Source organism: Poecilia mexicana, unplaced genomic scaffold, assembly GCF_051168715.1.
Source record: "Poecilia mexicana isolate PSO_F unplaced genomic scaffold, ASM5116871v1 scaffold_2, whole genome shotgun sequence".
Taxonomy (NCBI): domain Eukaryota; kingdom Metazoa; phylum Chordata; class Actinopteri; order Cyprinodontiformes; family Poeciliidae; genus Poecilia; species Poecilia mexicana.
In genome coordinates, this window is record NW_028263371.1 from 20513610 (window position 1) to 20541140 (window position 27531).

Below are 27531 nucleotides of genomic sequence, written 5' to 3' on the forward strand. Positions count from 1 at the left end.
AAGAAGAGTGATTGTTTATTGGAGGGGATAAATATGTCCAGCAGAACTGAAAATATAAGGTGGATCCAACCCAAAGCGTCGGCGCCATGCATCTGCAGCTTATTTACAGCAGCTCCGTGTTTCAGTCCACCTTAAAGCAGCAGCTTAGCATTAGCAAAGGTTAGCAACAGTTCAGTTCAGGAGAGTCGACCCAAAGGCACACGCTAACAACAACAGGCTGGTTCTGGAGGGAGAACCAGGAACTGAATCAGACTGAAGGTTCTGAAAGGTCCAAACGGTTCTGGAAGGAAAGCAGGAAGCAGCCCGCTGCTTGGCGTCTAGACTCCGTCCTGATCCAGGTCCAATTCAGAACTAAACGTTATGAGTCAACTCGGCGTGAAACAAATGAGAAACAGCTGCAGAGACTGGACTTTGACTAGGCCACACCGGCGGAGCTCAGCACCGGTTGGAAATACAATAAACCATCAAAAAGCAAAAACTTACACAAAATAAATCCATGGAAAACTTGTTCACATTTCTAACTTACTGAACTATTTCTCAATTTTTTTCTGATTTATTTTGCTTAAGATTAAAAGATGATTTGCTGCCAGCAGGTGGCGCTGTGTCAGTGGAAAACCTGGAAAATATCGAAAATAAAACCAAAAATAAAAATAAAATCTTTAAATAATTACATTTAGTGAGGAAGAAAAAACAAGAAATATTCCCAAAAAGAAACTTACTTTAAGTTTAAGAATTTTGAAATGTAAAAATTAATTTAAAACTTCAGTTCTACTTCTGAACTACAAGGAATGAACTACATCAGATAAGTGAACTAGTTCTTTTTCTTCTGAGGTGTTCATATTCTGACAGATTTATTCTGGTGCTGCTGCCGTCCCGTCAATAAACAGCAGAGCTAAAACAATAATAATAGTAATAATATTAATAACAATAATAATAGTACTAAGGTAAACAGCGGCGCCTCCTGGTGGAAGCAGTAGTTAAACCATCCAGTGTGCTGATGAGGAAACCCACTGAGTTTCTGATTATTGCTAAGGTCCAGACTTCACACTGATTGGTGAACGACATCCAATCAGGGGGAAGCTCAGCTGATTGGTCGGTCCATCTCTCAGGTTGAGTCTGATTGGCTGCTGGTCGATCGATCAAACTCTTCACATTCTGAAAAGCGGCTCCTCTGCTGATGATCAATATTTAAATCCCAATACTGATTATTGGCAGCTATGTTTCAGTGTTGCGCTGAGGGACCAGCAGTAGTCTTCCTCAGGACCTTCATCCAGCTCATGCATAGTTGAACAACTGTGGATCAGCCATCAGCTGCGTCTCCATGGAAACACAATATTTACAGACGTGGAATCATTAATCAATAATTAATTGGTAAATTTGCACTAAAAAAATCAAAACCGAAGCATTTCAGGATCCAACGTGGTCACAACTGAAACATCACTGGTTGTCATAGAGACTCTGCCTCCTGCTCTGATTGGCTCCGCCCACTGAATTAAAACCAGTTCTGATTGGCTCAGCCCACCACTTTAAAACCAGTTCTGATTGGCTCCGCCTACTGAATTAAAACCAGTTCTGATTGGCTCCGCCCACTGAAATAAAACCAGTTCTGATTGGCTCCGCCTACTGAATTAAAATCAGTTCTAATTGGCTCCGCCCACTAATTTAAAGTCTTAAAGGTCTATATCCTTGCTGACATGTTAACTGTTAAAATACGACGACAGATTCTGATCTAAAACCGAAAACCTGCAGCAGGAAGTCAGAGACGTGGTTTTGGTCAACAGAACAAGGACAGGTGAGGCTTTAAGAAGGAAGTGATGAAAGTCCCACAGGAAGTGACATCCTGCAGGTTTCTCCCGCCATTGGCCAGCCAGATGATCAGCAGTGAAGATCTCTACATTCATCCTTAAAGCTCCTCCTCTTCCTAAGGCTGGAGGCTGATGGAGGTGGAGCTCCGCGGGGTGCAGTAGGTGGAGGAGGGGTTCAGTAGGAGGAGATGTCGGAGGAGCTGCTGCTGTTGCTGGTGGAGGTCTGAGCTCTCTTGATGTAGAGGTTCAGCAGCTTCATCTGTAGAACAGATTATGGAATAAAATTATGACGTGGTGATAAGTTTGGGTAAATATGTTATGACTACAGCTCTAAAATGTAAACATGGGGATTGTGGGTAACGGTGTCTCTAGATGAAACCGCTCAGCTGTTTGTGCCTCAGGCAGACAGAGGCATTGTGGGTAGTGGCGTACTTTGCTGCCGGTCAGCTGGGACAGGTAGGGCTTGAGCTCCTCTCCGATGACGGCGTAGACGGCCACCAGGCAGAAGACGCTGGCCTTGCGGACGCTGCTCTCCGTGTTGTCGTAGCCCTGCAGCAGGCCGGGGATGACGTCCGGCAGCAGCTGCAGCAGCGGCTCCCTGCAGACGCGCTCCACAGCGCGAGTCTGCATCTTGATGGCCGCCAGGTTGACGGGGTAGTCGGTGGTCTGGACGATGGGGCACAGCACCTTGATGCACTGCTCTGGGTGGATGGAGCCGGCCAGGGCGGAGGCCGCCTCCTCGGCCGCACGCACCACCTGGAGGAGGAGGAGTATCTTCTTTGCAAACTGATTCACAGCAGCCTTAAATATATCAAACTTTAAGTTTTTCTGCAGTCTTTGTTAGCAGTAAATGATGACATCATCATCATCATCTAGACCAGTGGTCCCCAAACTTTTTCCTGTGAGGGCCACATAGCTTTTCCTTTCTCTGCTGGGGGCCGGAGTCAGTTTGTAACAGAAAAAGTGTGACGATTGCAGGAGTGTCTAAATGTAAAAATGTGTTGTTTTTCAGAAAGCTCAATTAAATAACCCTCTATGGGTTCTTCGCAGAAAAAATCCAGGAAGGATTATAGTTCGTATTTTCCGAACTATGATCCACAACCCCAAAGTTTTTTTTAAACCAGTAAACATGCACGTATAAACCGCAGATTTCTCTGCCGCTCCAGGTTTTCCACAGCGATGCAGCAGCAGCAGAGGGGGGCGGACACCCAAAATCTGAGTCATAACAGGTCAATTGAATATCACATTTATTACGGTTGAAAAAGAAAAAGTTGCCAAGTTTAGATTTAACTGAAATGATTACGGTAGTTTCCGAATGATAACTGTAACAGTAAAAGTGCTGATCCTTCTGTCTGCATGTGCTAAATGAAAATGGGCGCTTTCTTATGCTTGTTCTTCTTCTTCTGCTGCTTGTTCTTCTTCTTTAGATTCCAACGGCAGCTTGCATCCATTATTGATGCACTACTGCCATCTACTGGATCCTAATATCTATACCTCAAATTCTCATAATGATCCCATATTTATTTAAAAAACAAAAAATCTTCTTTTTCTCTGCAATGTTATTTAACTGATCAACAACATTCTCAAATTTCAATTCCCTATTAAAACCTAATTCCGTTTTAATGGGCACTTTCTTCTTTAATTTCCAATTTTGCCTTCCAATGATTCACTTCCTGCTAAAGAGCCCCCTGGTGGTTGAAGAAAAATCCACATATAAGCGGCTTGTAGTCCGGAAAATACGGTAAATGAAAAAAACATCAGAATGCTCTCAGGTATTGTTCAGGGGGCCGGACCAAATGTGGAGGCGGGCCGCATCTGGCCCGCGGGCCGTAGTTTGGGGACCACTGATCTAGACCATCTCAATCAATCAATCAAATTTTATTTGTATAGCACATTTCAGCAGCAAGGCATTTCAAAGTGCTTAACATAATTAAAAGAAAACAGCATGTGACATTGAATAAACAGTAAGAAAGAGAAAGAGATTTTGAAAAAAAAATAAAAAAAGATTAAGAAAGATAAAAACATTAAAACTCTCAGTACGCAGCAGCAGCAGCAGCTTCCGGCGTCTCACCTCTTTGTGAGAATCCTTGTGAGCCTCCAGCGTCTTCATGATGGTCAGCTCTGCGTAGTTCTTGAACCGGGCCGGCTGGTTCCGCAGGATCTCCTTCAGAACCCGGAGAGCCAGCGCCCGGACCGAGTGCTGCGAGAGACGGACCGGGTCACAACTAACTGATGGACAGCTCACTGGTCAGTTTACGGCAAACATTCGATACATTTTGGACTTTATTCTCTGAAAAACTGTAATTTTGTGAGGAATGTTTCACACAGGAAGTGGAAAACATTTTTAGTTTCCAAAATAAAACACACCAACCAAACACGTAAAATCAAACAGATTATGATAAATATTAATCATCTTATGTTAACTGGTCATGATTAATTGCTCATTGTGAATGAGGGCCGGTCCGGTCCGGCTGGACTCACGTCTTTGTCCCCCAGCGTCTCCAGCAGCAGCAGCAGCATGGTCTTGAAGTGTTCGTCCCACACCAGCAGGCTGTCCTCTCGGGCCACCTTCAGCAGCTCCAGCAGCGTCCCCCGCCTGTCCTCCTGGTCCCCGGCCTGGGACAGCTCCTTCAGCAGCTCCCCCACCAGCTCCAGCTGCTCCGCCGACCCGGCTGCAGCCACACAGAACCGTGTTAGGACGGGAAGTGGCGGTTCTGCTGAAGATCTGGGTTCGGCTTGTTACCTGGAAAGCTTTTAGTGTTCTGCGTCTTGTTTTCTCCACACTCCTGCCGACGGCCTGCAGAGGGAGCCAGAGTTAAACAGAGACAGACCCACTGAGCCGCTGCAGGACGTCCAGCTCACCGTCTCTCTGCGGCTCGGCGCCGTCCTCCGGGCCGGGCTTCTCCGGCGGGCCGTCTGTGTAGTTGTAGGGGTTGTACTCCCTGAAGCGCGGCCCAGAAAACGAGCGAGGCGAAGGCGTGTTCAGCAGCGACGTCTTGTTGTCCAGAGCCGTCCGGCCGCCCTCCGTCACGTCGCCATAGAACCGGCGCTCTGGGTCTGACGACGCCGTCACCACACCGGCCTGGCAGCAGAACAGTCAGGTAACTTCCAGACCCAGCCTGGTGGGATGAGGCGGGGTGAACCCACTGACCGTTCCATCCCGCTTCCCGTCCCGCCGCAGCGGCTCCACCAGCTCCTCCTGGCTGCGGAAGCTGAAGTTCTGGATGGCCTCAGAGACGCCGCGCAGGGAGCAGTACAGATCCTCAGTGTTCAGGTTCTCACTGTCGTACTCCAGCATGCTGAAACAGAGGAACACAGGATGAAGGCGCCGCTGCAGGGGACAGAGGACAGTGAATGGACACAGTCCTGCAGGGCATGGACACGTTCTTAGACATGGATCAGTCCTGGGCTCAGTCCGTCTAAACACTGGAACCGTTTTCATTCAAACTGGACCAACGACTCTTCATTCTGCTCCAAGGTCCAACAGTGGCGGCACCAGTCACTGAAAGGCTAGCAGAGCTAACGCTAAGTCGCTAATCAGAAACATAAGCTATGCTAACCCCAACGAGTTAATCATAAAAAATAGATATGCTAAATCTGAATCATTAGTCATCATCATTAGCTAATGCTAACCATAATGTGCTAATCGTATAGATACTTTAACTCTAAAGTGCTAATCATTTATATTAGATTTGCGAAACCTGAAGTGTTAATAATAATCATTAGCTAATGCTAAAACGCTAAACCAACATGCTATCTACTGGACGCTAATGCTGAATTGCTAAATTCAACGCTGTTGATACCCACCATGTCAAAGAAGCAACATGTGTCGCCCTCTAGAGGACCAACTTTGTCTTAACTGATGTTGTCAACTCTAAAATATTAGCTTAAAAATTAGCTCTGCTCTTAGCGCATTATTAGCTGCTTAGCAGCTTAGCGCCCACTGGGTTTGGTCCATGCCTATGAAAGCCTCTCAGTGAGTCGGAGAACCTGGATGGACGTGCATGTTGATGAGGTCACACTGAGACACCAACAGGTGAGTCAAACAGACGATGGTTGGGGCGGAGGGGGGTGAGGGGTGGGGTTACCTGGGAGAGTACGCTCGCCGTAAGGCCTTGAGGGAGGCAGAGGGAGGGAGAGGGGAGGGGAAGGGAGGAAGAGGGGGGTATTTGGAGAGGCCATCGGCGCTCCAGCCCCACAGCCGACTGCAGGCGGGGGAGGGGGAGAGATACCAGGAAGGTTAGCATCTGGTCCTGACCGGAGGCCAGCTGGTCAGGATGTCCCGTTCTCACCTGGGAGAGAGGCCGCCGTGGTTGGTGGGCGAGGTCAGCGGGCTGCTGCGGCTGCCGGGGGGGCGGGGGGGCGTCCGGCCGGCCGAGTCGCCTGGAGCCGCCTGAAGAAAGCCGAAGGTCAAAGGGTGTGGAGCAAACCGGCACACCTGCAGTCACATCTGAGTGACGTTTCTCCCTCAGGTTCTTCAAATCAAGTTAATTTGAGTCAAATCTCAAATGGTTTTGTTTGTGCTGCTTCAATTTTAAAGATATTAATAGAAACCTTCCCAGAGGTCATCAGAGGTCATCATCACTATCTTCAAACTGACAGTGGTTTAGTTAGATTTGAAGAAGCCCTCTGTGGGGGGCAGGCGAAGGGCGTTACCATGGTGATGCCGGCGCTGGCGCTCCTCAGGTGGCTGTGCAGCAGCTTGGTGGTTCCGTCCTGGAAGGTTTTGGGCAGCGCTCCCAGCAGCATGGTGAACTCTGGGGTGTTGAGCTCAAACAGGGCGATCAGAACCACCTGGGCCGCCTGCAAGACACAAACCGGACCGAATGACTTCACCGCTTCCCCATGCCTCCACCGGGGGGCGCCGCCGCCGGCCGGACCTGGAGAACGGGTCAGAGCCGTGTTAGCCAGGCGGCAGACATGCAGCCAGAAAGGAAAGCAGCTTCCTGAGACGCATGCAGCAGCTGCAGAGAAACAGGAGCCAGATTAGTGACAGAGCCCGGTTCTGACCCGAATACAGCCCAGTTCCCATCCGGTTAATGCCCTGGTTATTTGCCCCGGTTGTTGGCCCATTCTAACCCCTGTTATTGCCCCATTCTAACCCTGTTATTGCCCCATTCTGACCCGGTTGTTGCCCCGGTTATTTGCCCCATTCTGACCCGGTTGTTGCCCCGGTTATTTGCCCCATTCTGACCCGGTTGTTTGCCCCGCTCATGCCGGCTCTACCTGCTTGCACCTCTCCTCCAGATGCCCCTCCCGGGGCAGAGAGGCGGTGGAGCTTCGATCCTCACCTGCCCAGGTGTGGAGCGTCTGAGGGTGGAGAAACATTCGTCGTCTGGTTGTCACCATCAGTTATTGATTATCTGAACGGTTATTTCTGCTGTTTTCTCCAAGAGAGAATCAATAAATAAAAGTAAATTTATAAAATGATTAAATGAGGTAAAGAGGCTAATAATGAGGATGTTTCTGTTAGTTCTGTTCATTGTGTTGTTATTGTTCATCTTAATTCTCTACATCTTGTTTTTAACACTTAAATGTTTTTGTGTGAACCTTTAATCTGTTTCTGTCTTTTTAACACAATCTTTATTTTTATCCCAGTAGTATCACTAGTTATTGTGATAAGGTTCTGAATCCTCCTGGCCCGGATTCCCATGATGCAGTGCGGTACCTTGCGGACGTCGGCGCTCTTGGGCTCGGTGGTCCAGGTGATGATGCGTGAGACGGCGAGGCGCGTCTCGCTGGAGTTGACGAAGTCGGCCGGGTCCATCTGCCGGGCCAGAGCCTCGATGTAGCGCAGGATGGCCACCTTCACCTTCAGGTTGGGCGTCTGGGTCTGATCCACGATGAACCTCATCAGGATGTTGAACTGCAGCTCCAGCGGGAACGACTCCCTGAGGGACACAGCAGAAACAAACCTGCAACCTTTACACACATTTAACTCTCATTTAACTGTTTCAGCAGAAATTCATTTTTCCAGCCATTTTTTCATGTTACATTAATAAAAGTCTAAACAAGCAATTAGCAGGGAGTTGCCTCTTTCTTTGACCACAGTCAGGGTGCTGGTTCCGGTTCTGACCTGGTGACGTCCAGAGCCTTCTGGACCTTGGCCTGGACCGAGCCCAGCAGGTCGGCGCCCATCTTCTTCAGCAGCTGAGTGAGCAGGACGAAGAGCCAGTCCTGCAGGTCGTCCCGGTGCAGGACGATGAAGTCCACCAGCGTCTCCAGGAACATGCTGAACACCTGGCAGGTGAGGAAGAGGAGGAGGAAGAGGAAGAGGAGGGTCAGGACTGGGAATGAAGGTGATGATGAGCAGCTGCAGGGGGAGGAACAACTTACTCTCTGGGTTTGTTAGAGTCCACAGCAGAGCAACATGCAACAGAGAACACCGGGTTAGTTCAAGCTGCAGCCAGACGCTGCTTCCTGTCTGACAGGAAGTGACATATTTCTGCTTCCTGTCAGGAGGACCTCACCTTGCTGTGCGGGTCTGCAAACATTCTTGTGAAGATCTCACAGAGTCGCTTCAGCTCCACACGGCTGGAAGCAAACAGAGTCTGTTAACGCAGAAACAACAAGCTCTCTGATTGGCCAGCCTGCCAGGCCACGCCCACCACAGCTGCCAATCAGATGGCTCACTGACACTCCATGTCCTCCTGTTGTTTTACATTAACATGTTTTTGTGCTGCTGATTGTTTCAAGTTTATGTCTTTAAAAAGGAACATTATGTATTTATTACTTAAGAGTAAATAAACGTCTTGACTTTTCAAAGTGTTTCTGCTGTGATTAAAGGTTTTTCCTTTGGGGTGTTATGGTGGCGCAGGGGCAAAGCACAACCCATGTATTGAGGCCTTAGTTCTCATGCCGGTGCTCGCAGGTTCGATTCCCAGCCTGGTGACATTTTCCGCATGTCTTCCTCCTCTCTCATTTCCCTCTTTCCTGTCAAACTACTTTCAAACAAAGGCAACTAGAGCCAACAAAACCTTAAAAAAAAAAAGAGTTTTCCTTTGTGTTTGCGTCTCATTAGTTATTCATTTGCCACCAGAGCCCACCTGAGCATCCTCTGGCCCTTCAGCAGGTTCTGCAGGCCCAGCAGGCCCTCCTTCCTCTCTGACCAGTTGGAGCTGGCGCAGTGGTTCAGGACCTCCGCCACGTCCTCCGTCTGCCGCAGGAAGTGGGGCCCGGCGCCGCCGTTCCTGGAGCTGTAGGAGCGCTCGGAGCAGGCGCTGGAGGCGTCGCTGTTGGCGTCGTCGTCTGAGTAGATACCAGGCGACTCGAAGCGCCGCCGGACGGGCCGCCGCTGTCGGAAGAGAACCAGAGTGAGCAGGAAGTCTGATGGCGGCCGGACAGATGGACATGCTGACGGACGGACGGAGAGGTCGCTGATGTGATGAAACAGACTCTAAAACACGCTGCATGCAGGCACACAGGATCTACTACCTTACTACTCCTGGAGTCTCCCAACAGCTGGAAGTCATAAGAAACCTGACATCAGCACCACAGGAGCTCAGTTCAGACAGACAGAGGAAAACTGCAGCTGCTTCCTACCAGAGCGTCGGCCACGGCCGCCTCCACCTCGGTGCCCGTGTTCAGGACCCGCATGGCGTTGACGGAGGCCGAGATCCGGGCCTGATGGGCCAGCCGGTCTGAGGAGGAAGAGACACCAGGGTCAGACTGGACAGCATCATCATCACTGCAAAACCAGAATCTTACCATCCACTATTGTCTAGTTTCTACTGCAAACATCTAGAAATAAGACAGAAAAACATAGGAGTTTGTTTTCATTCAATAATGTCTTAAAGGGGCAGAACTAGGTGTTTATGGCACATTTAAGTAACTATGATTCCTCTGATTTTTATAAAAATATATGTCAAATATGACTTAAAATTGGGTCTCTGTCCCTTTAAGAAGCTCCTGCTCTTTCTGAAGCTCCGCCTCCAGGAAGTTGTTCCAACATGGCTCCTTTATTAACCCTTTAATGTTTTTACCAGAGTCGCTGTGAGCAGCAGCTCACCAGATCCACCAGCTGTTTGCTAATTCACTTGACTAGTCTGAAGGAGCAGAGTGGGGCAGGAGCTACACCTGGAAGGCGGGGCTAGGTCCACCCAGGTGTTTTGCAGCTGAATGGTTGCCATGGAGATTAAAGTATTTCTCAAGCATGAAAGAAAGAATCAGAGCAACAATGCAGGGAAAACATGAAAACATGGTGGAAAGCTAAAACATGATGTAAAGCTTAAAAGGTTAATTTCACATAATACTGCTGCTTTAATATTGATGAAAAATACTAAGTATAAGTGCCAGTGGAACTAAAACATTTTCATCAACATTAAGGAAATCAAGTGTAAATGTGATCAATATTTTTTTTTTAATTTGAATTTAGTAAGATCTTTGCACTGGAAACTAGATAAAACCACTTGGTCAGACTTTGTGTTTTTACAGTGTGTGACTCGGACCCAAAGCAACCAGGAACCTGAAGCAGCTCAAACATCAGTGAAGATGCAACACAAGACGCAGCAATAAGCCCAGGCATGTCTCCTGCTACGTTTAACCTTTGACCCCGCAGCATGGAGCTGTTGACTCAGCCATGCAGGTAAATGAGCATGAATGAATGAGGAGGTCAGAGTTCACCTGAGCAGCCCTCTGCAGAGGACAGGGCGCTGGTGGAACGGGAATGAGGCCGGCTGGCTGCAGGAGGAAACAAAAACCACAGCAGGTCCCTCACTCTGAGGCAGGAGGCGTCTAAAGCAGACGCTGGCAGCTCAGGGGGGCCATGGGGCCGTGGGCCGTGGGGCCGCACGGCAGGGGCCACAGTCAGGTACTCACCCAGCGGGGAAAAGCCCCTGGCGGGGCTGGTGTCGCGGCTGCTCTCGCGACTGGTTTCCCGGCTGCAGCCCTGACTCATGCTGGGTCGAGGGATCCGACTCCGGGCTGCAGAGTCCGGATGGAGACGGACGGAGAGGACAGAGAGGACAGGAGAAAAGGAGAGGAGAAGAGGACAGCGGTCCATGCAGTGAGTCACAGAGCTGGGTTAGACAGCAGGTTAGACAGCAGGAGGACAACATGGAGGAGGAGCATGCAGGATCTGTGCCGAAACAGTGGATAAACTAGGAAACATGGCAACATGGCCAAGGTTCAGGAGGAGCTCCGCAGGGCTGAGTTCTCCTTCCTGTCAGCTTTCATCACTTCTGGCTTCAATTTACCAAGAAAAACCAAAAAAACTACAACAGTTTGCAGATGATATCCTGGTTTCCATAAAATATTTAGATAACTTTAACATCTATACATTAAAAATGCTTTTTTACTGGTGTCATCGATTTCCTGAATATTATCTGCAGCCAAAATTAAAAATAATGAATCAATATAATCAGAAATAAAAGCTTACAATCTGTCATTCTATGTGTGATGGATCTGTATAATAAATGAGTTTTACTTTCTGAAATGAGACAAAACATATTTTAAAATGTAAATATTTTTCATTATATGTACCTGAATGTTTTATTTTTAGATGTTTTTGGGGAGAAAGGTTTAATGATTTTATGGATTTTACTAAATGCATAAAAAAACTAAAATAAATTAAAAACACAAAATCAAACAACAGTAAAAGAACAACAAAAATAAAATCTGAAAAAACTGATTAAAACAAAATCAAACTAATGTAATTTAATAAAACAAATAAAAAAATTAAAATAATAGAAAAAACATAAAATGTAACAAAACAATTCTAAAAATAAAATAAAAAAACAATTTTCAAATAAAAATGACAAAAAAACTTAAAAGAAATAATAAAAGTGAAATACAATCAAATTAAACATTAAGAAACAATTCAAATTTGAAATAAAAATATAGATCTAGAAACAATAAAATATTATAAACCAAGCCATCATTTTCTTTCCAGTCAGACAAGGTTCTGCAGAACTGGGCCTGTTGCCTAGCAACAGTTCTTACCGGCTGCGGTTCTGGACGGACTGGTCTCTCGGCTGCAGCCCTGGCTGCGGTGACCTCGGGGTCGCGTCTTGTCGCTCACGCTGCAGGGGGCGCCGTTGCTTCCTGCGGCGGGCCTCGGGATCCGGCCGTACGTGGAGCTGAGCAGGCGACCTGGAGAACCGGAGCGGCTGCCGGCTGAAAACAGCAGAACCGGGTCAGAGTGGACCAGAACCACGAACAGAGATATCGGGTTTCTTCACTCACGCTGGGACTGAGAGACGACCTTCCCTCGGCTCCGGCCGTCCGTCGCCGTGGGACCGGCTCCGGCGCTCGTCCTCCTGGTCCGGACTCGCCCTGAGGATGAAGATGAGGTGATGAAGGACGACCCATGACCCCTGAGAGGTGGGCGGAGCCAGCGGGCCGTTCTGGTTCTGACCGAGCGAAGCGTAGGATCCTGGAGGAAGAGCGGCGGCGGCGCTGAAGGGAGACGGCGGCGCGGCAGTGCTGACGGGGGGCATCCTGCTGCGGGCGCTGGCGCTGGCGTTGACGTCGACGTCGCTGCGGGAACGCTGCAGAGCGCCTGGAGACGAGGCGGCTCCAGGCCTGCGGGGGGCGCCGGCTGCATGTTCCAACAGCTTCAAGTTAGTTACTGGTTACTGTTTACAATATTCCTGTTGTCATTTAAATATTCCACCTTTTAATATAAAAAATCATTTAAAAGAATGAGATAGAAATCTGACAACTTAATTTTATTTTAGCTTTGATTTGTTTTTACTGCAGTTAAACTGTTTAACTTTATCTCTAACACGATGTGATCAGATCAGTGAATTAATATCGCTGCTGAAAGATGAAGAAGATTTTAGCTGGTGATGTTTTTGATAGCTTTTTATCAGCTGTTTTTATTATTTTATTCATTTTTGGATTCAAAACTAAAACCCGTTTCTCTGGTTTAATGTAAAAGTTGAGTTGGTCAAACGGTGGTGCAGATCTTCTTACATAAAGATTATTTGTACTATTATTATTATCATCACAAAACATGTTCTCTAGATATAACCTATTTATTTACTTATAATAATTAAAAATGTGATGAATAAAACATTAAATATGATGAAAGAAAACAGGTTTAAATGTGAGGTGTGATGATGTTGACCTTGGTTCTGACCTCTGCTGCTGCTTCCTGCTGAGCTCTTCATCGCCAGCGGCCGGCTGAGGAGGAAGCAGGTCAGAGGGTTAGAGGCAGAAGGCTCCAGCAGGGTGGGCACCAGGTGACCTTTGAACTCACTTTAGGCTCTCCTGAGATGAGGACGAGGAGCGGTCGGAGGCCGGCAGCGACACCAGGGCGTCTCCGCTCCGCAGGTGGGCCTGCAGAGCTCTCTGATAGGCCGACTCCAGGCCCTGGAACAGAAGCTCCGCCTCCCGGCTGAAGTGACCCTGGTAGCTCCAGTAGCACCTGAGAGGTCAGAGGTCATTAGCGAGGCTTGTTTTTATTGGAGCTGCTCTGTTTGTGGAGGCTGCCTTACTTCCTGGCCACAGATCGAGCTTCAGCATCAGCATCATGGATCCCCTTCTTTATCGTCTCCATTAGCAACGCTCCATGTCTGAGAGAGAGAGAGAGAGGGAGGGAGAGAGAGAGAGAAATGACAGACGTTAAGTAATTAACTTTGCAAAAAAATATGTAAATTAATTTACATAGACTAAAATCACAGTTAAATTACATGATGTGACATTCAGGCCTCTGAACGTCACATCATAACACTGCCTCCACCGAGCTTCACCAGCTTCTATCTCTGTAAAACCCAACCCAGCCTCTGAGTTTGACTCTGTGGTTTTGATTGGACCCAGACGGGTCGATGGCCACAGAGAGCCGCTCTGGGTTCAGCTCAAGTTTCCTCCCCAGCGGTTCCCATCGCCATGGAAACGGCTGAGGTGGAGCTCGTCCCGGCTGGGTGTCAGGTTTCCTCAGGCGGAGGTGGAGATGTGTGTGTGTGTGTGTTTGTGTGTGTGTGTGTGTGTACCTGTCCAGGCTGCTGGTCTGCCACTCCTGCAGCATCAGGTCCACAAACTCAAAGCAGCGTCTGGAAAACAAGGCAGGAAAAGTCACAAAAAATAAATATGTACTTATGAAATAAGTGTTTTCAACAAGGTCAGAAAACAAAAAGATAAATATTACTAAAAGAATAATTACTATTTAAAAAATTATTATAAAACATTTGATTACTAATTAATATTAAATATGGTAAAATAAAAAAATTCTAAAATGAAAAAAAATGGTGTAGTTATACTAAAATATATTTTTAACTAAAAAAAATACATTGCTATACGTGACAAAAAAAAGTAAAAAAAACAAAAACATTGGATAATATATTTAAATAATGTACGTTTTATACATAGGTAGAAATATAAACAGCAAAAAATCCAGATACAGATTAATTTACAAAATAATTTAAATATAATAATTTATCAAAATTGAAATAAAAGTTGTTCTGTGTAACAACAGATAAATGTAGAGCGGAATGTGGTCTGACCTTCTGACAGCCACAGACTTGCAGGAGCAGCTGCTGCTGATGATGGGGACGAGGCGAGGACAGTGAGTGTGCTGCAGAACAAAAGGAGAAGGAAAAGCTGCAGGAAGTTTCATGGATCAGAACCAGGCTGCTGTGGAAAGGAGATTCCTGTTCATGAAGCTTCCTGGGTTCTAGAGCCTCAAGGAGACCGGCTCTGCTTCCTTAAATAATAATAAGATTTCAGTCTGATGCAGCCTATTCTGAGCTGTTTTAGGGTCTCCGTCACTTTAAATCAAAATTACTTTTGTAATGTTTTACGGCTTTGAAAAGCAGAAGTGGAGCCTCCTGCATAGCCAGCCAAAATGTATGAAATGGTTTCTGGATGGTAAGTCAACAACCAAACTCTTGTCTTTTCCAGCAGCCATTTTACAGCGCATATAGCAGTAAAACCTGCTGACCAAACCTGCGGGAGATCAGCTTAGGTTGATAGGTAACGGTACAGTGTCACAACATTTGGGAGATCTTTGAAATGGCTAATTTTCCAGACACTAAAAAAGTATTAACTTATTTCCAAAGAACGTTTGGTATTTTTTTTTACCGTTTAGTCTGTTTTTAGAAACAGTAGAGACACAAGTGGAAGAACAGAAACATGTAAAAAGTGAATTTTAAGAAGTGATGATCAGAAACAGGAAGTGTGGGTTGTACTCTGAGGATGAGGCGGATGGCAGCCACGCCCGACGTGGCCATGACTTTGGCACTGTTGGGCACCAGGTTGAGGAGGGGTGGCAGGATGGCCTCGGCGGCGTGGTCGAAGCGGCTGCCCAGCACCGCCGACAGGTGGCTGCAGGCGACAGGAGGCGTTACTAATCAGGGACGGAGGAGCTCTAGAGGTGAAAGGTCGCAGCCTCACCCCAGCGTGATGCAGGCCTCCCTGACCACCTGAGACCGCAGGTCTTTGGCGGACAGCTTGAAGGAAGCCTCCAGGAGCCGCAGCTGCTGCAGGAAGCAGTCGAACTCCGGCGCTCCGGCCAGCAGCAGTGAGCGAAGCTTCTTCAGCTGAAGAGAGACAAGGCAGAGGTCAGAGGTCAGAGGCACAACACACACTCCACACTGAGACGATGTGAGGACGGCTTACAGCGGCCACTCTCAGCTCCCAGTCCTTCTTATCGTCCGACAGCACGTCCCGGATCTTGGTCATGGCCTCCTCCACCTCCCGGTTGGAGTAGATCTGGTGGAGGAAACGCCACAACTCAGATTTAATGGACCGCGGCTTCAGGGAGGCAGAAGATGTCTTACCTGAACTGTGGGAACGTCCTCAAAGGCCTGGATGAAATCCTCCTCATCCACAGCTCCTGCACTCGATCCGTCCCGCCCTGCAGGACAGACAGCCTCGTAAAACACAGCCAACACGAGGAGATGTGGGGCAGAACTGGTTCTGGTTCTGACCTGCAGACTTGCTGCTGGAAGCCGAGGACGGCCGTCGGAACGAGCCCATGCTCACCGCCTTCCTCCCAGACACAGAGGCTGCTTTGGACGTGGAACGTCCGCCGTCCACCGATTCATCGTCCTCAAAGGTTTTATCTGGAGGAAGAACAACAAGGAATGTTTTAACACCAGATGGTCCAGTAGACCCAGTTCTAGTGGGAACAGAACTCCATCATCTGCTTTATCTCCAGCTGCTGTGGTTCAAACCAACCAAATCCTTTGAGCAACCTGTTCCGCTCCTGGCCTGTGGGGGCACTGCATCAAAAATCTGTGAAGACACTGAGCGCAACTTCCTTCTTCACCAGATGGAAACAAGATGGAGGCGTCAGATTTTAGCGGTTGGAGAATTTCTCTTTAGTCTTTGGCTAAAAACCATGAGCCATTTCTCCCCCCAGCGCTAGGCTAATACGTTAGCTTTGGTTGTATTTACCCACAATGCCCTGCACTGTAGTTGACTTCCTGCTTTTGGAGCGGTCTCCAGTCCGCTTGGCGTTCACATATGAATTCAAACCAAACCCAGAGCGAGGTTTGGAGGCTGAGCCAGAATTCAGTTAGCATTCACACCTCATCAACTGAACTGGACTTTATAAACAAACGGACTGGAGTTGGATTGAAGCGGACTGAACAGGGCTGGTATGAATGAACCCAATAGCTCAGCAGGTCCCAGCAGGCGGGCCGAGGCGTGCCTGCTGCTGAATCCCAGCAGATTCCTGAGATTCCTGCCGAACCGGACAGCAGACAGAACAATTGGTCCAGTGTGGAGGACTAGAACTACTGCAGAGGATGGTTCTGATGCATGCAGTGAAGCTGAACAGGATGGGATTTCTGAACTGATTGAGGGTCAGCAGGTTGCAGCAACAACAGAGAATGTTCTCTGGTCATCAGGACATAAACACACCAGGCTCTGTGAATACGAGCCACTTCACCCCCCAGAGCAGGAACCCGCCCTGCAAGCAATCGATCCTGTTCCATTATTCACACAGCCAGTCTGAGCCGACACATCAGCAGGTCACTGAAGGCAAAGCCACCGAGCATCAACAGGAGAACATCGGTTCTGTCCAGACAGAACCTTCCCCTGAGTCTGATGTAAAACCAGAACCGCTCCATTTCAGTGTGATCGGTTCTGACTAGGCTGAGCCGTTTTAGGGTCTGTCACTTTAAATCCAAACAAGCAGCTGCTGGCCACACCCCTAACTCAATGTTTACACTCACACGTGAAAATGGCAGCAAACAGATGCACTATTATACAACCGTACATCTTTGAAAAGCAGAAGTGGAGCCTCCTGCACAACCAATCAGAATGCAGCAAGTGGTTTCTGGGTGGTGAGTCAACAACGAAACTCCAGTCTCTTCCAGCTGTATGTTGCGAGGTAACAGGCTGGCCTTCACTGGGGTTGCTAGGTAACGGGCAGTCCATTCTTATGGGTGCTTTACATTCAGAAGTTTTTAAATGGCTCATTTTCCAGACACTATTAACTTCATCCAGAAAACATCTGGTTGGTTTTTCAGCTGCTTTTATAAGCAGTAGAAACCAAATGGAAGCACAAAAATGTCACCTTTGAGTATTCTCTTCTGTAGAAGAGAATTCTTTACTGTATAACCATCAGAAGTTCTACAGAACCAGAACCAACAACATGCATCAGGTTATTAGATCAAAAACAGAGAAATGATCCAGTAGGTCAACACAGGATAAGCTCACCAACTGCAGCAGACAGATCCAACCTTCACACCATCCAGACCCAGACCCAGAACCAGCACCAGACCGGCGCATTAGAATCCTGTTTGTTTCAGCTGATCTGGGAGCAGCAGCTTCCCCACATCCTGAATCATCCTCCCAACAATCCGGCTCCGCCCCCCTCAGCCGCGGCTTCCTGTCTGGTTCTGATGCAGAGGAAGAGGAGCAGCTTACAGGAGCAGATCCTCCTGCAGACCAGCTTCCTCAGCATGCCGGCTCCGTCCGCTCCGTCCGCTCTGCCTCACATCTCCCCCCACAGCACCACAGAAACCCGGAGGAAGGAGCTGCAGCCTGACGGGGCTCCAACCAAAGCAGAAACACTCCTCCTCCACCTCCTCCTCCTTCGTCCTCTGATTCTCTCCACACAGGATGGAGGAAGACGACAGAGGATGGAGCAGAGCAGGAAGAGGAGGAGCCAATCAGAGGAGGAGGCGGATTCAGAGAGGACGGAGCAGCAAAATGATGAGTCAGCAGAATTATTATTCAAAATAATTATATCAACTGATTATATTCAACTGTCATTAAAAATACAAGAGGTAAATAACTTATTTTAAAAGATGTAATTAAGTTAAAATAGGAAATCTGAAATAAAAGACGATTTTAAATACTTTAACTGTTAAAAGCATTTAATTAGACTAAAAATAACAATAAAAGTTTAATTAAATACTTAAAGTATTTTGAATTACGTTATATTTATATGTATTGTGTTTCTATGTAAAGTTTCCTGTTTGGCAAGAAAGCTGACTCACTGTAACCAAATCTACATAAGAGTATAGATAAAGTTGATTGATTGATATAATAAATTACACAATAAGATAATAAAATGTTAATAGTGCTAAATAAAACTAACATTAATTTAAAAACAGTAATAAATCAAATCAGAACAAGTCTTGATGGGAAATATATACATGTGGTTTAATGTAGCTAAATGTTTAAAATTATTATTAATCAGGGGTTTTCAAAGTGCGGCCCTGGGGCCATTTGAGGCCCTCAGAATGATTTTGGGCAGATCTTGAGCACATTTAAAGAATCGTCTAACTTTGAAGTTTTCAGTGATGCCAGGCTGTTCAAAAGAAGATATAATTGTAGTCTTAACATGGTAAATGTAAGGTGCAACACTAAGCTTCAATTTAATGTAATTTATTAGTAATATGAACCAAAATCATCCAGTGGCTTTTACTAAAACTCAGACTTGAGCTCCGCCATTAATCAACAAAATAAAGCTAAATGAAGCCACATCCTGTTCTTGTTGCTGAAACAAAATAAACACAGAAAAAGATAATAGTGTTCCAGTTTATTTTTAAATGTTTGACCAGGATAGTCCACCTGTTGTTTTTGTCAGTTTTAGTGTCTTTATTATCTATTTTACGCTGGTTAATAAACTCCTAATTGAGCAGAGTGAAATAATCAAAGTTGTTTTTTCATGTTTGACCAAGTTTGTGAAGCTATTGGTATATTTTAGTGAGCTGTACTGGTGCAGTGTTAGCAAATAAATATGTAATTCAGAATATTTTATGTCTGTGTTAAAAACAAACATTTTAAGTCAATTCAGCTGTTTTCGGATCGGATCAATATCTGATTGGAAATGTCAGATATCGGTATCGAAAGTGAAAACAGTGGATCGGTGCATTAATGATAAAGAGGCGGTTGTTCATCTAATAAACGCAATGGAATGACGCGCAGCAGAATGATGCGCAGCAGGCGACACGCAGTGCGCAGCAGGGCAACGCGCAGCAGAACGGCGTGCAGTAGAACGGCGCACAGTGGGGCGATGTGCAGCAGAATGACGCGTAGCAGCTGCAGCTCTCTGAATGCAGACAGTCAGAATCCAACACAATCGGGTCATTTCAGAGCTCCGGTTCCCAGCTGGACTCTGCGGTTCTGTCCAGCAGCTCCGGTTCTGATGGAGCCTGACAGCTGGCTTTAATCCTCCTCCGTCTCAGACATTCCTCTGATTCACTCAGTCGGGTCAGGCTCAGAACCGGGAGAACCAGGACCAACTGGATCTCTCCGTTATCCAGCAGGCGGTACCGGCCCGCGGCTCCACATCACGGCCCACACAGAGAACAGCTGCAGGTTTCATTCCTGTCTGAATGAGAGGCGGCTTGTGTCTTCCAGAGCGCCTCCAGGAGGAATCGGACAAAAGCTCTTCCTGTTCCACCAGCAGCTCGTTTACGTCTGAACTTTCTGATCCGACAGGAAGCAGGTCAGAATCTGGACCGGGTTGGATGGACAAGGAGTCCAGAGGTAAGATCCTGATGATCAGTCGGCTGGACGTGAAAAGGAGGATTTACCTGTGGAGGAAAGCTTCTCTCTCAGTGCCGCTCCGTCCTCTTCCTCCTCTGCTGCCTCTCTGTCTTGTGACTGTGAGGATGACAGCTGACACCACTCCTACAAAATAAAAGTCCCAGCTGCTGCTGCGCTGTGGGTTTGGCCCCGATTGAACTTCCTGTTTGCAGACGTGTGTGTCCCACAGACATCCGGACAAGTTTATCTCCTGAACTTGGACTGTTCCCACTGAGCTGGAGGAGGAAGGACGACGCTCTCCAGGATTCAGACCAGGAAGACGTACTGGGTCTTTATATCTCTCTATATTAAATCACATTGTATTATATTACACAGAATCATAACCTATCATACTGTATCTTACTGTATGGAATCACATCTTATTTTATTTTGTATCACATGTTCTCTATGTATTAGAGCATCTTATTTTTACTGTATCATATTATATTATGTATTGATCACATTGTATCATATTGTATTATATTGAAACTCATTATATTACATAAATTTTATCAGATTTTTATTGTATCATATTGAATCAAACTGCATCATATTAGATCATTTATTTATCACATTGTATCATATTTCCTATTATATTTCAGAGCAAAGCATCAAACCTGGGACAGTTTGACTCTGTGGTTTCAGATTGGGCCCCACCAAGCAGCTGACCCAGAACCCAGAACCTCCAGTGGGCTGACCAGCAGTTCTTACCTGACAGAGGAGACAGCACCATGTTCCCCGACCTCTGGACCTCATCGAACTTACTGAAGATCATGTTGAGCCTGCAAGAGGCACAAACAGACGAAAATCAGGCCTGCAGGCTGACCTCAGAGTCCTGGGACAGAATCTAAATGGGTCAAAGTCCTGGAGCAGGAACTCTGAGACGGACGAGATGGCAAACAATCAGAGACACGGGGTCAGGGGTCGGACAGGAAGAGGAAGACTGATTCTGATCTGAGCTGTGCAGGGGAGTCTGAGACAGAAACACGGGACAATCGGTTCGTTATCAGAGGACGAAGCACAACAATCTGACAGACAGTCAGTCCCTGAAAGCACCGTGACTGAAGTAGAACTAAAACCACAGGGTGAGGAGTCCCTGAACGCACCATGACTGAGGCACAGCTAAAACCACAGGGTGAGGAGTCCCCGAACGCACCATGACTGAGGCACAGCTAAAACCACAGGGTGAGGAGTCCCCGAACGCACCATGACTGAGGCACAGCTAAAACCACAGGGTGAGGAGTCCCTGAAAGCACCGTGACTGAAGTAGAACTAAAACCACAGGGTGAGGAGTCCCTGAACGCACCATGACTGAAGTAGAACTAAAACCACAGGGTGAGGAGTGCCTGAACGCACCATGACTGAAGTAGAACTAAAACCACAGGGTGAGGAGTGCCTGAACGCACCATGACTGAGGCACAGCTAAAACCACAGAGTGAGGAGTCCCTGAACGCACCATGACTGAGGCACAGCTAAAATCACAGGGTGAGGAGTCCCTGAACGCACCATGACTGAGGCACAGCTAAAACCACAGAGTGAGGAGTCCCTGAACGCACCATGACTGAGGCACAGCTAAAACCACAGGGTGAGGAGTCCCTGAACGCAAAGTGACTGAAGCAGAACTAAAACCACAGGGTGAGGAGTCCCTGAATGCACCGTGACTGAAGTAGAACTAAAACCACAGGGTGAGGAGTCCCTGAATGCACCATGACTGAGGCACAGCTAAAACCACAAAGTGAGGAGTTCCTGAATGCACCGTGACTGAAGTACAACTAAAACCACAGGGTGAGGAGTCCTTGAACGCACCGTGACTGAGGCAGCCCTTTCTTCCCCAGGTCAATTCTCACTCGCTCTCCTACATGGCGGTAGATCTCCACCAGGCAGGACATGGCTGCATCACGGACCTTCACACCAACATGGAGACACACAGCAGGAATTTAACTCCATACATGAGAAATTTATTCTGAAACTTAAGGGAATAAAAATGTGTTTTCTGTGTTTACAGTTCAAAGTGTAACTCAGAGGCCTCTGAATTGTAAATTCAGGGTTTTGTTGCTGCAGGCTGAGAGATTCTGGCTCCAGGAAGTGAAGCGGGTGGGCTCGACTTCCTGTCCTGAACAGGAAGTCAGATTCTGGTGATGACAGATATCTGCAGCCAATCAGGACGCAGAAACTCAGAGACCGACCTGACGGTCCAAGAGGACACTGGAGAGCCTGACCTCAGCAGGAAAACAAATCTGTTTCCTCACTGCAGTGTTTGTGTTTCACCAGCAGAGGGCGCTCCACCACAAATAAACCCTGATTTACTATTTAACTCTGAGAAAACTGGGAGAAAATTTATGCAACAAATAATTCTATATAAACTAATTTATAGAAAAAAAGCAAAATAAATTATTTATTAGTCTAATAAAACTAAAAATTTGGAAATTAATAATAAACAAACAAAACTTTAAAAAATTAATAAGCTATGCAAATAATAATAACCATGGAAAATACATTTTAAAATTTAATAACTAAACTATATTTGGTAAAAATAAAAAAAGAATAAAATAAAACATGTAACATTTATTTTAAAATCCTACAAATTTAATTCTACAAATTTAAATCTATATTTGCATTTTACCAAATTGTGTTTGATAAAAATGCATAACAATAACAACTGAAAGAAAAGTTTTCATTTTGTTTTTTAAAATAAATAATAAAATATATTTAACAAAACTCTGAGGAAAATATTTTTTTTAAATTGAATAGTAAAAAGAATATTTTCCAAAAAAAATTATTAAAATATTTTTAAAATGTCAAGCAATTTGTTAGTAAATAATGGTTAAATAACAAATTAATAGTTAAATCAAAAACATGCCATAATAATATAAAAAAGAAAATTATAATAGGAATACACAGATAAAAAGAGTAAATTATGGGTGATATTTTAAATGAACCCAGCTCTACACAGGCAGTTTGAATTAGCATCTTTAGCTCATCTGGAGTTAAACTGGAGCTCCAGACCAAATGAAACCAGTTCAGCTCTGGAGGATCTGGAACCACCGGGTCGTACCTGACTGGTCGGGTCTCCCAGCAGGTTGCAGATGTGAGGAACGATTTTATTCAGCGTCAAACTCTGAGAGCCAAACCTGGAAGACACAGAGCAGGGCTCTAACACACAGACCGCTTTACTGTCAGAGGTCAGAGGTCAGGGGTCGCCCACTCACACGTTGAGGGTGGAGATGAGGCAGAGGCAGAGCCCCTCTCTGGTCCGGGTGTTCTTGTGCTTGAATCCTCCCATCATGCGCTCCCAGACGTACTGCAGACACACAGCAGGGAGTCAGAGCCTCACCTGGACAGGAAGCGGCATCCAGCTTCCTGTCCAGGAAGCTACCTGAGGGTTGGCCGACTGGTCCATGACCTTCAGCAGCAGCGCCTGGTCCTGCTCCCGCACCTGGTCCTTAGAGTCGCCCAGCCGGTCCATCAGGCTGGGCAGGACTGGGACGGGACACACAGAGAGAGAGATTATATTATATCTTATGTATAAGAGACAACAAATAAATGTTATCTCCGATTATTTTTGTCCTAATTCCACATGAATCTAAGTTCCATTTTTTTTATGTGGCATCACTCACATTAAAAAAATTATTTATCACATTTTAATATTATTTATGTTGCAGATTTAATTAATTCTATTCATTACTTTTCTTTTTTATTTACATATATTTTTTATAATAGTGTGTATTGAAATAATTTATTATGTTTTCTTTATTAAATATATATTTTATAATATCTCATGTCATGTATTTAAATAATCTATTTTCTAATTTTTGTATAATTTGTATTGATTGTAATTAATGCTAAACATTGAATTAATTTATTCTGTTTTTATCTACTATATATTTCACATTAGCTATTGATGTTATTTTATTCTGTATATTTAATTTTTCTTCATATTTCATGCTGTAGATTGATTTTCTCAAATTAATTGTATTGATCTTATTTAATTTACTCTGTATCATTCACCAATTTTTACTCTAAATGTTATTTTACTAAAGGTTCAAACTGATTTTAGATTAACTTATATTTTGTCATATGTTGGATATTATTTTTTTACTTCTTATTTTCATATACTCTGTATTTACATATTCAGCCCAGTTATAATATTGTCCTCACCTGTTCCCACCTGAGTCCTGAACCTCTCCTGCAGCCGGTCCACCAGAGCCGACAGAACCTCCATGCCCAGCAGAACCACCTGAGAGGAAAACACGCCGACATGAAGCAGGAAACACCCACAACCCACCACAGCCAATCAGAACGCAGCTGAGCCGCTAAGGATTCTGGGTATTGAGCAGTAAACTGGAAGAAAGGGCTAAAAAGAAGTACAACTGGACCGAATAACCGGGTTTAAATCAGAAGATTCAGCAGAGGAAGGAGAGGCGAGGCGGCCTGTGGCTGAAACGGGAGATCTGGGTGGGAACCGTGACTGAGGAGGAAGTTCGCTCCGCACTAGAACAGCCACCGGGACCGCCCCGCCAGCTTTCCTTGTCTTGGGGTGGACCGGGAGGCTCAATGAACGACTAGTGAGAGTCTCCCTGCTGACACCGTATCAACACATCCGCATCACCTGAGCGCATGCGCTCAGGGAAAGGTGCAATTTTTGGAGCAATCGCTCAAAATTCATGAGGTTTTTACCGACAATAATGTAAATACCCCCTGTGGTTAACAGCGGTAATGCATGACATTTCTGTACTGCATAAAAAAATCAACATTTCTGCCAAAATATATTAATTTCTGGAATAGTAGGAAAACCCTGCAAATTAGTTTAGAAACTGATGTTTGCTCTACAAAGAGCAGATACAATGGACTGTTGATCAAATTTCTTCACAAAATACCCGGAAGTCTGAATAAAAGTTTTTATTCAACAGAAGCTGGAGAGGAAGAGAGAGGAAGATGAGCAGCAAATGGCCGGGAATCGAACAGTCAACCTGCTGTACCTCTGAGCCATGTGGCGCCACAAAAACTAAGAGATGTTAAGATTAGCTTCACATATTTCTAAGAAAAAAAAAGTAAGTTGTAAATTTGCTGTGGTAAGAATTACTGTCTGAATTAATAAACCCAGAGTTTTATTTTTAATCGTAAATTTACAACTTTTGTTACATCAGGGTATTTTTCTAGAAAATATGCTAAATTAATTGAGAATTTCTGAATATTTTAGGAGCAAATTCAATCCTCAGTGACCAATAATTTTTGTTTCTTTCAGCTAGAGCAGGGGTGTCCAAAGTGTGGTCTGGGGGCCATTTTAGGCCCTTGGGCTGAGTTTGAGCGGTCCTAAAAGCAGTCCAAAACTGATAATGATGCAAATAGAGACTTTTTAATTGTAATCAGTAAAAAATTTCTTACGATAGAAAATATTAACAACACAAAGTATTTGTCTTTTTATAACCAAAGTTTAATAATAAGTACGAATATGTTTATCCAGAGACTTTTACTGAATAGTTGGCCTAATTTTAACTTATTAAACTTGGATAAATATTAGCAAATGTTTAGAAACAAAATGACCCAAATCCTTCTCTTATAACTGGGGATAAATTTGTTCAATTGAGCATAAAAGAATTGGAAAACTAAATGTTTTATTTTAAGTTTTAGATATATAACTTAAAATGATTAAATAAACCACAGGTGTCAGTAGGTGGCGCTCCAGGGCCGCTGGATGTGGAGGTTCTGAGAGGTTCCTCCTGTCAGGCTCTGACTCAGAGGGAAGGAAACTAGAAACTGGGTCGGGATAAATTAAGCTCCGAGCCGCTGGGGAGCCACTGGGTTCTACCAGCACATCAGGCCCGGTTCTGACCCAGCTGCTCATCCACAGTTAGATCTGGGCTCAGATCTGGACTCTGGTTCACTGAACTGGTTCTGCAGGAGGTTCTGGAGCTGCTTCACATTAATCATCCAATCAGCTGGAATTTGACCTGAACCTCCTTCAGTTTCTGATTCATTTAATTCAATAATCTATCAAACCCTCAGCTTTGACGAGCTCTGCTAGTCCGGCTCCTTTGTTTTTGCTGCAGTCCTCCCAGAACCAGAACCAATCAGAGTAAAGTGGGTGAAAACAAATGCCTGCCACACGTTTCAGTGTTTAACTAGACGATGGAGCGTGTCCTCCCTGCTGACCCGGTTCGACCCGGTGAAGCCCAGTCAGAAACTCACCTTGTAGTTGCTGGAGTTGACCCAGGAGCTGGCCAGAGCATCCACCATCCTGTCCAGCAGGTTCTGGTCCTGGTCCAGCCCGGGACAGCGGTCCGGGTGGAGTACCAGCTCGGTGATCTCCGGCCCCACCTGCAGCCGCCGGCCCAGGTCTTTCTGCAGAACCAGGTCCAGCAGGTCCTCCATGCTGCTCATCTTCTCCTCCTCGTCCTCCTCCATGGCTGGGCTGTCTCCTCTGGTTCTGGTTCTGGTTAACACAGTGAGATGTCCTGCAGAGGAAGGATGCTCTTCATTCTCCCTGCAGATGAAACACAAACATTTCCCCCTGAATCTGGACTCACAGGCTGTAGTTAAACACTCATTAACAGCTGGTTGCCAGGTAACCTGCCAGGTAAACACATTTTACCCTGAATAAAGACTTGCAGGCTCTAGCTAACAATCTTTATCTGGTTTAACACTAACTAAGCTGGTTATCAGGTTAACCAGCAGCTGCACAGGTTTTTACCCTAAATCTGGACTCACAGGCAGGAGCTAACATATATGCTGCGGTCTGTGGTTTTACACTAACTAACCGCTGGTTAGCAGCTCAACCAGCACGTTAACCACAGAGCAGCTAGCTGCGGCTGCTAACTGAGTGGCTAACAGCTTCAGTATGAAACACCGCTGTTAGCACCCAGAGCTAACCGGGATACCGAACCTCGCCTGGGGTCTACAGCGGTTCTGTTAGCGGTACCTACCTCTCTGAGTGGGTTAGTTATTTCGTTAATGACCCCGTAACCGGTTCCCGAGTCTCTCACCGGATGGACCGACCCGTTCCCTGGAAAAAAAAAAAGCAGCCAGGAAAAACGATGCTGCCTCTGGCCACAATCTACCGTTACTTCACTTTATGACCAGCAGTTCCTGTAAAAGTCCAAATACTGACACATCTATCCGTTTCACTCCAGACGAATCTGAACGTAATCATTACCGTCCGCTTAGGGTAAATACCCGGATGATAACGGGATAATTTATAAAACTTTAAACATTTTAGCCTGCAGAGTGAATGGAACCGCAGAACGACGACCCCTGGTGGTTCAACTGATACACTGCACTCTAAATGAAGCGGTTAAACTTACCCAGTACGATCATAAACTAATGCTCATAAAAAGTATTAAAATTCATAAATCTCACATGTAGTTTAATGTTATGGTATATTTTCACTGCTGGTTCTGATCCATGTGTGGAAAAGCCGACTCTAAAGGAGAAATTCTGACCCAACATCTGTTAAAGCAGGAACCAAACCCAGACAAACTATTTTTATGCCTTTGTTGTCACTTTTCTTCTCGTCATAATTTATTACAAGTAATAAGTTTGAGTTTTAAAGTTACATTGAGAATAAAAGTCAGAATTACAAGAATAAAAGTCCTAGCATGAGTTTTATTCTTGTATTTCTGACTTTATAACTCATAATTATGACTTCTTGTGGGACTTTTATTTTACTTTTGAGATCCATTAAAGTCCAAACATTCTCTTCCAGATAAAAAAAAGTATCCAAACCTCCAAAACTGACGTAAAAATGGGATGTAAAAATTTTTTTCTATTTTCCACAGTATCAATTATGCTTGCTAGATTT

General features: G+C 45.6%; 1 protein-coding gene and 1 non-coding gene across 9 annotated transcripts; one reads left to right on the plus strand and one right to left on the minus strand.

Moving 5' to 3' along the window:
- LOC106924470 (cytoplasmic linker associated protein 1a) lies at positions 1-26958 on the minus strand. 8 transcript variants are annotated; one of them, XM_088003722.1, is made up of 38 exons: positions 26657-26958; positions 25923-26217; positions 23892-23970; positions 23110-23213; positions 22943-23034; positions 22789-22864; positions 21540-21637; positions 20445-20515; positions 15674-15808; positions 15524-15600; positions 15363-15455; positions 15138-15283; positions 14933-15068; positions 14249-14319; positions 13739-13798; positions 13244-13321; positions 13006-13173; positions 12874-12929; positions 12160-12342; positions 11988-12077; positions 11745-11918; positions 10623-10727; positions 9348-9445; positions 9240-9266; positions 8852-9099; positions 8276-8339; positions 7882-8045; positions 7474-7696; positions 7032-7115; positions 6462-6608; positions 6098-6198; positions 4957-5104; positions 4668-4887; positions 4549-4602; positions 4287-4477; positions 3877-4005; positions 2238-2561; positions 1-2064 (listed from the first exon to the last, which is right to left on the minus strand). In XM_088003722.1, the coding sequence occupies exons 2-38, from the start codon at positions 26136-26138 to the stop codon at positions 1981-1983; spliced, it is 4614 nt and encodes a 1537-aa protein (XP_087859848.1). In that variant the 5' UTR covers positions 26139-26217; positions 26657-26958; the 3' UTR covers positions 1-1980. The 8 variants fall into 8 exon arrangements, with proteins under 8 accessions (XP_087859848.1, XP_087859853.1, XP_087859850.1 ...); XM_088003727.1 differs by having other exon boundaries at positions 12886-12929; positions 26657-26957; XM_088003724.1 differs by lacking the exon at positions 10623-10727 and having other exon boundaries at positions 12886-12929; positions 26657-26957.
- Positions 24254-24383, plus strand: LOC148160562 (U4atac minor spliceosomal RNA). Its single transcript, XR_015762427.1, has one exon. It is a non-coding gene; the product is annotated as a U4atac minor spliceosomal RNA (small nuclear RNA).
- Positions 26959-27531: the final 573 nt, after the last annotated feature.

What these genes read in the sequence shown, in the direction of transcription:
- LOC106924470 (XM_088003722.1), bottom strand. Translation starts at nt 26,138, where the DNA reads ATGGAGGAGGACGAGGAGGAGAAGATGAGCAGCATGGAGGACCTGCTG. An exon ending in GCTCGATCTGTGGCCAGGAA is followed by an intron (nt 13,174 to 13,243) that starts GTAAGGCAGCCT and finishes CTGACCTCTCAG; the next exon opens with GTGCTACTGGAGCTACCAGG. An exon ending in CCCAGCTGACCGGCAGCAAA is followed by an intron (nt 2,065 to 2,237) that starts GTACGCCACTAC and finishes TCTGTTCTACAG; the next exon opens with ATGAAGCTGCTGAACCTCTA.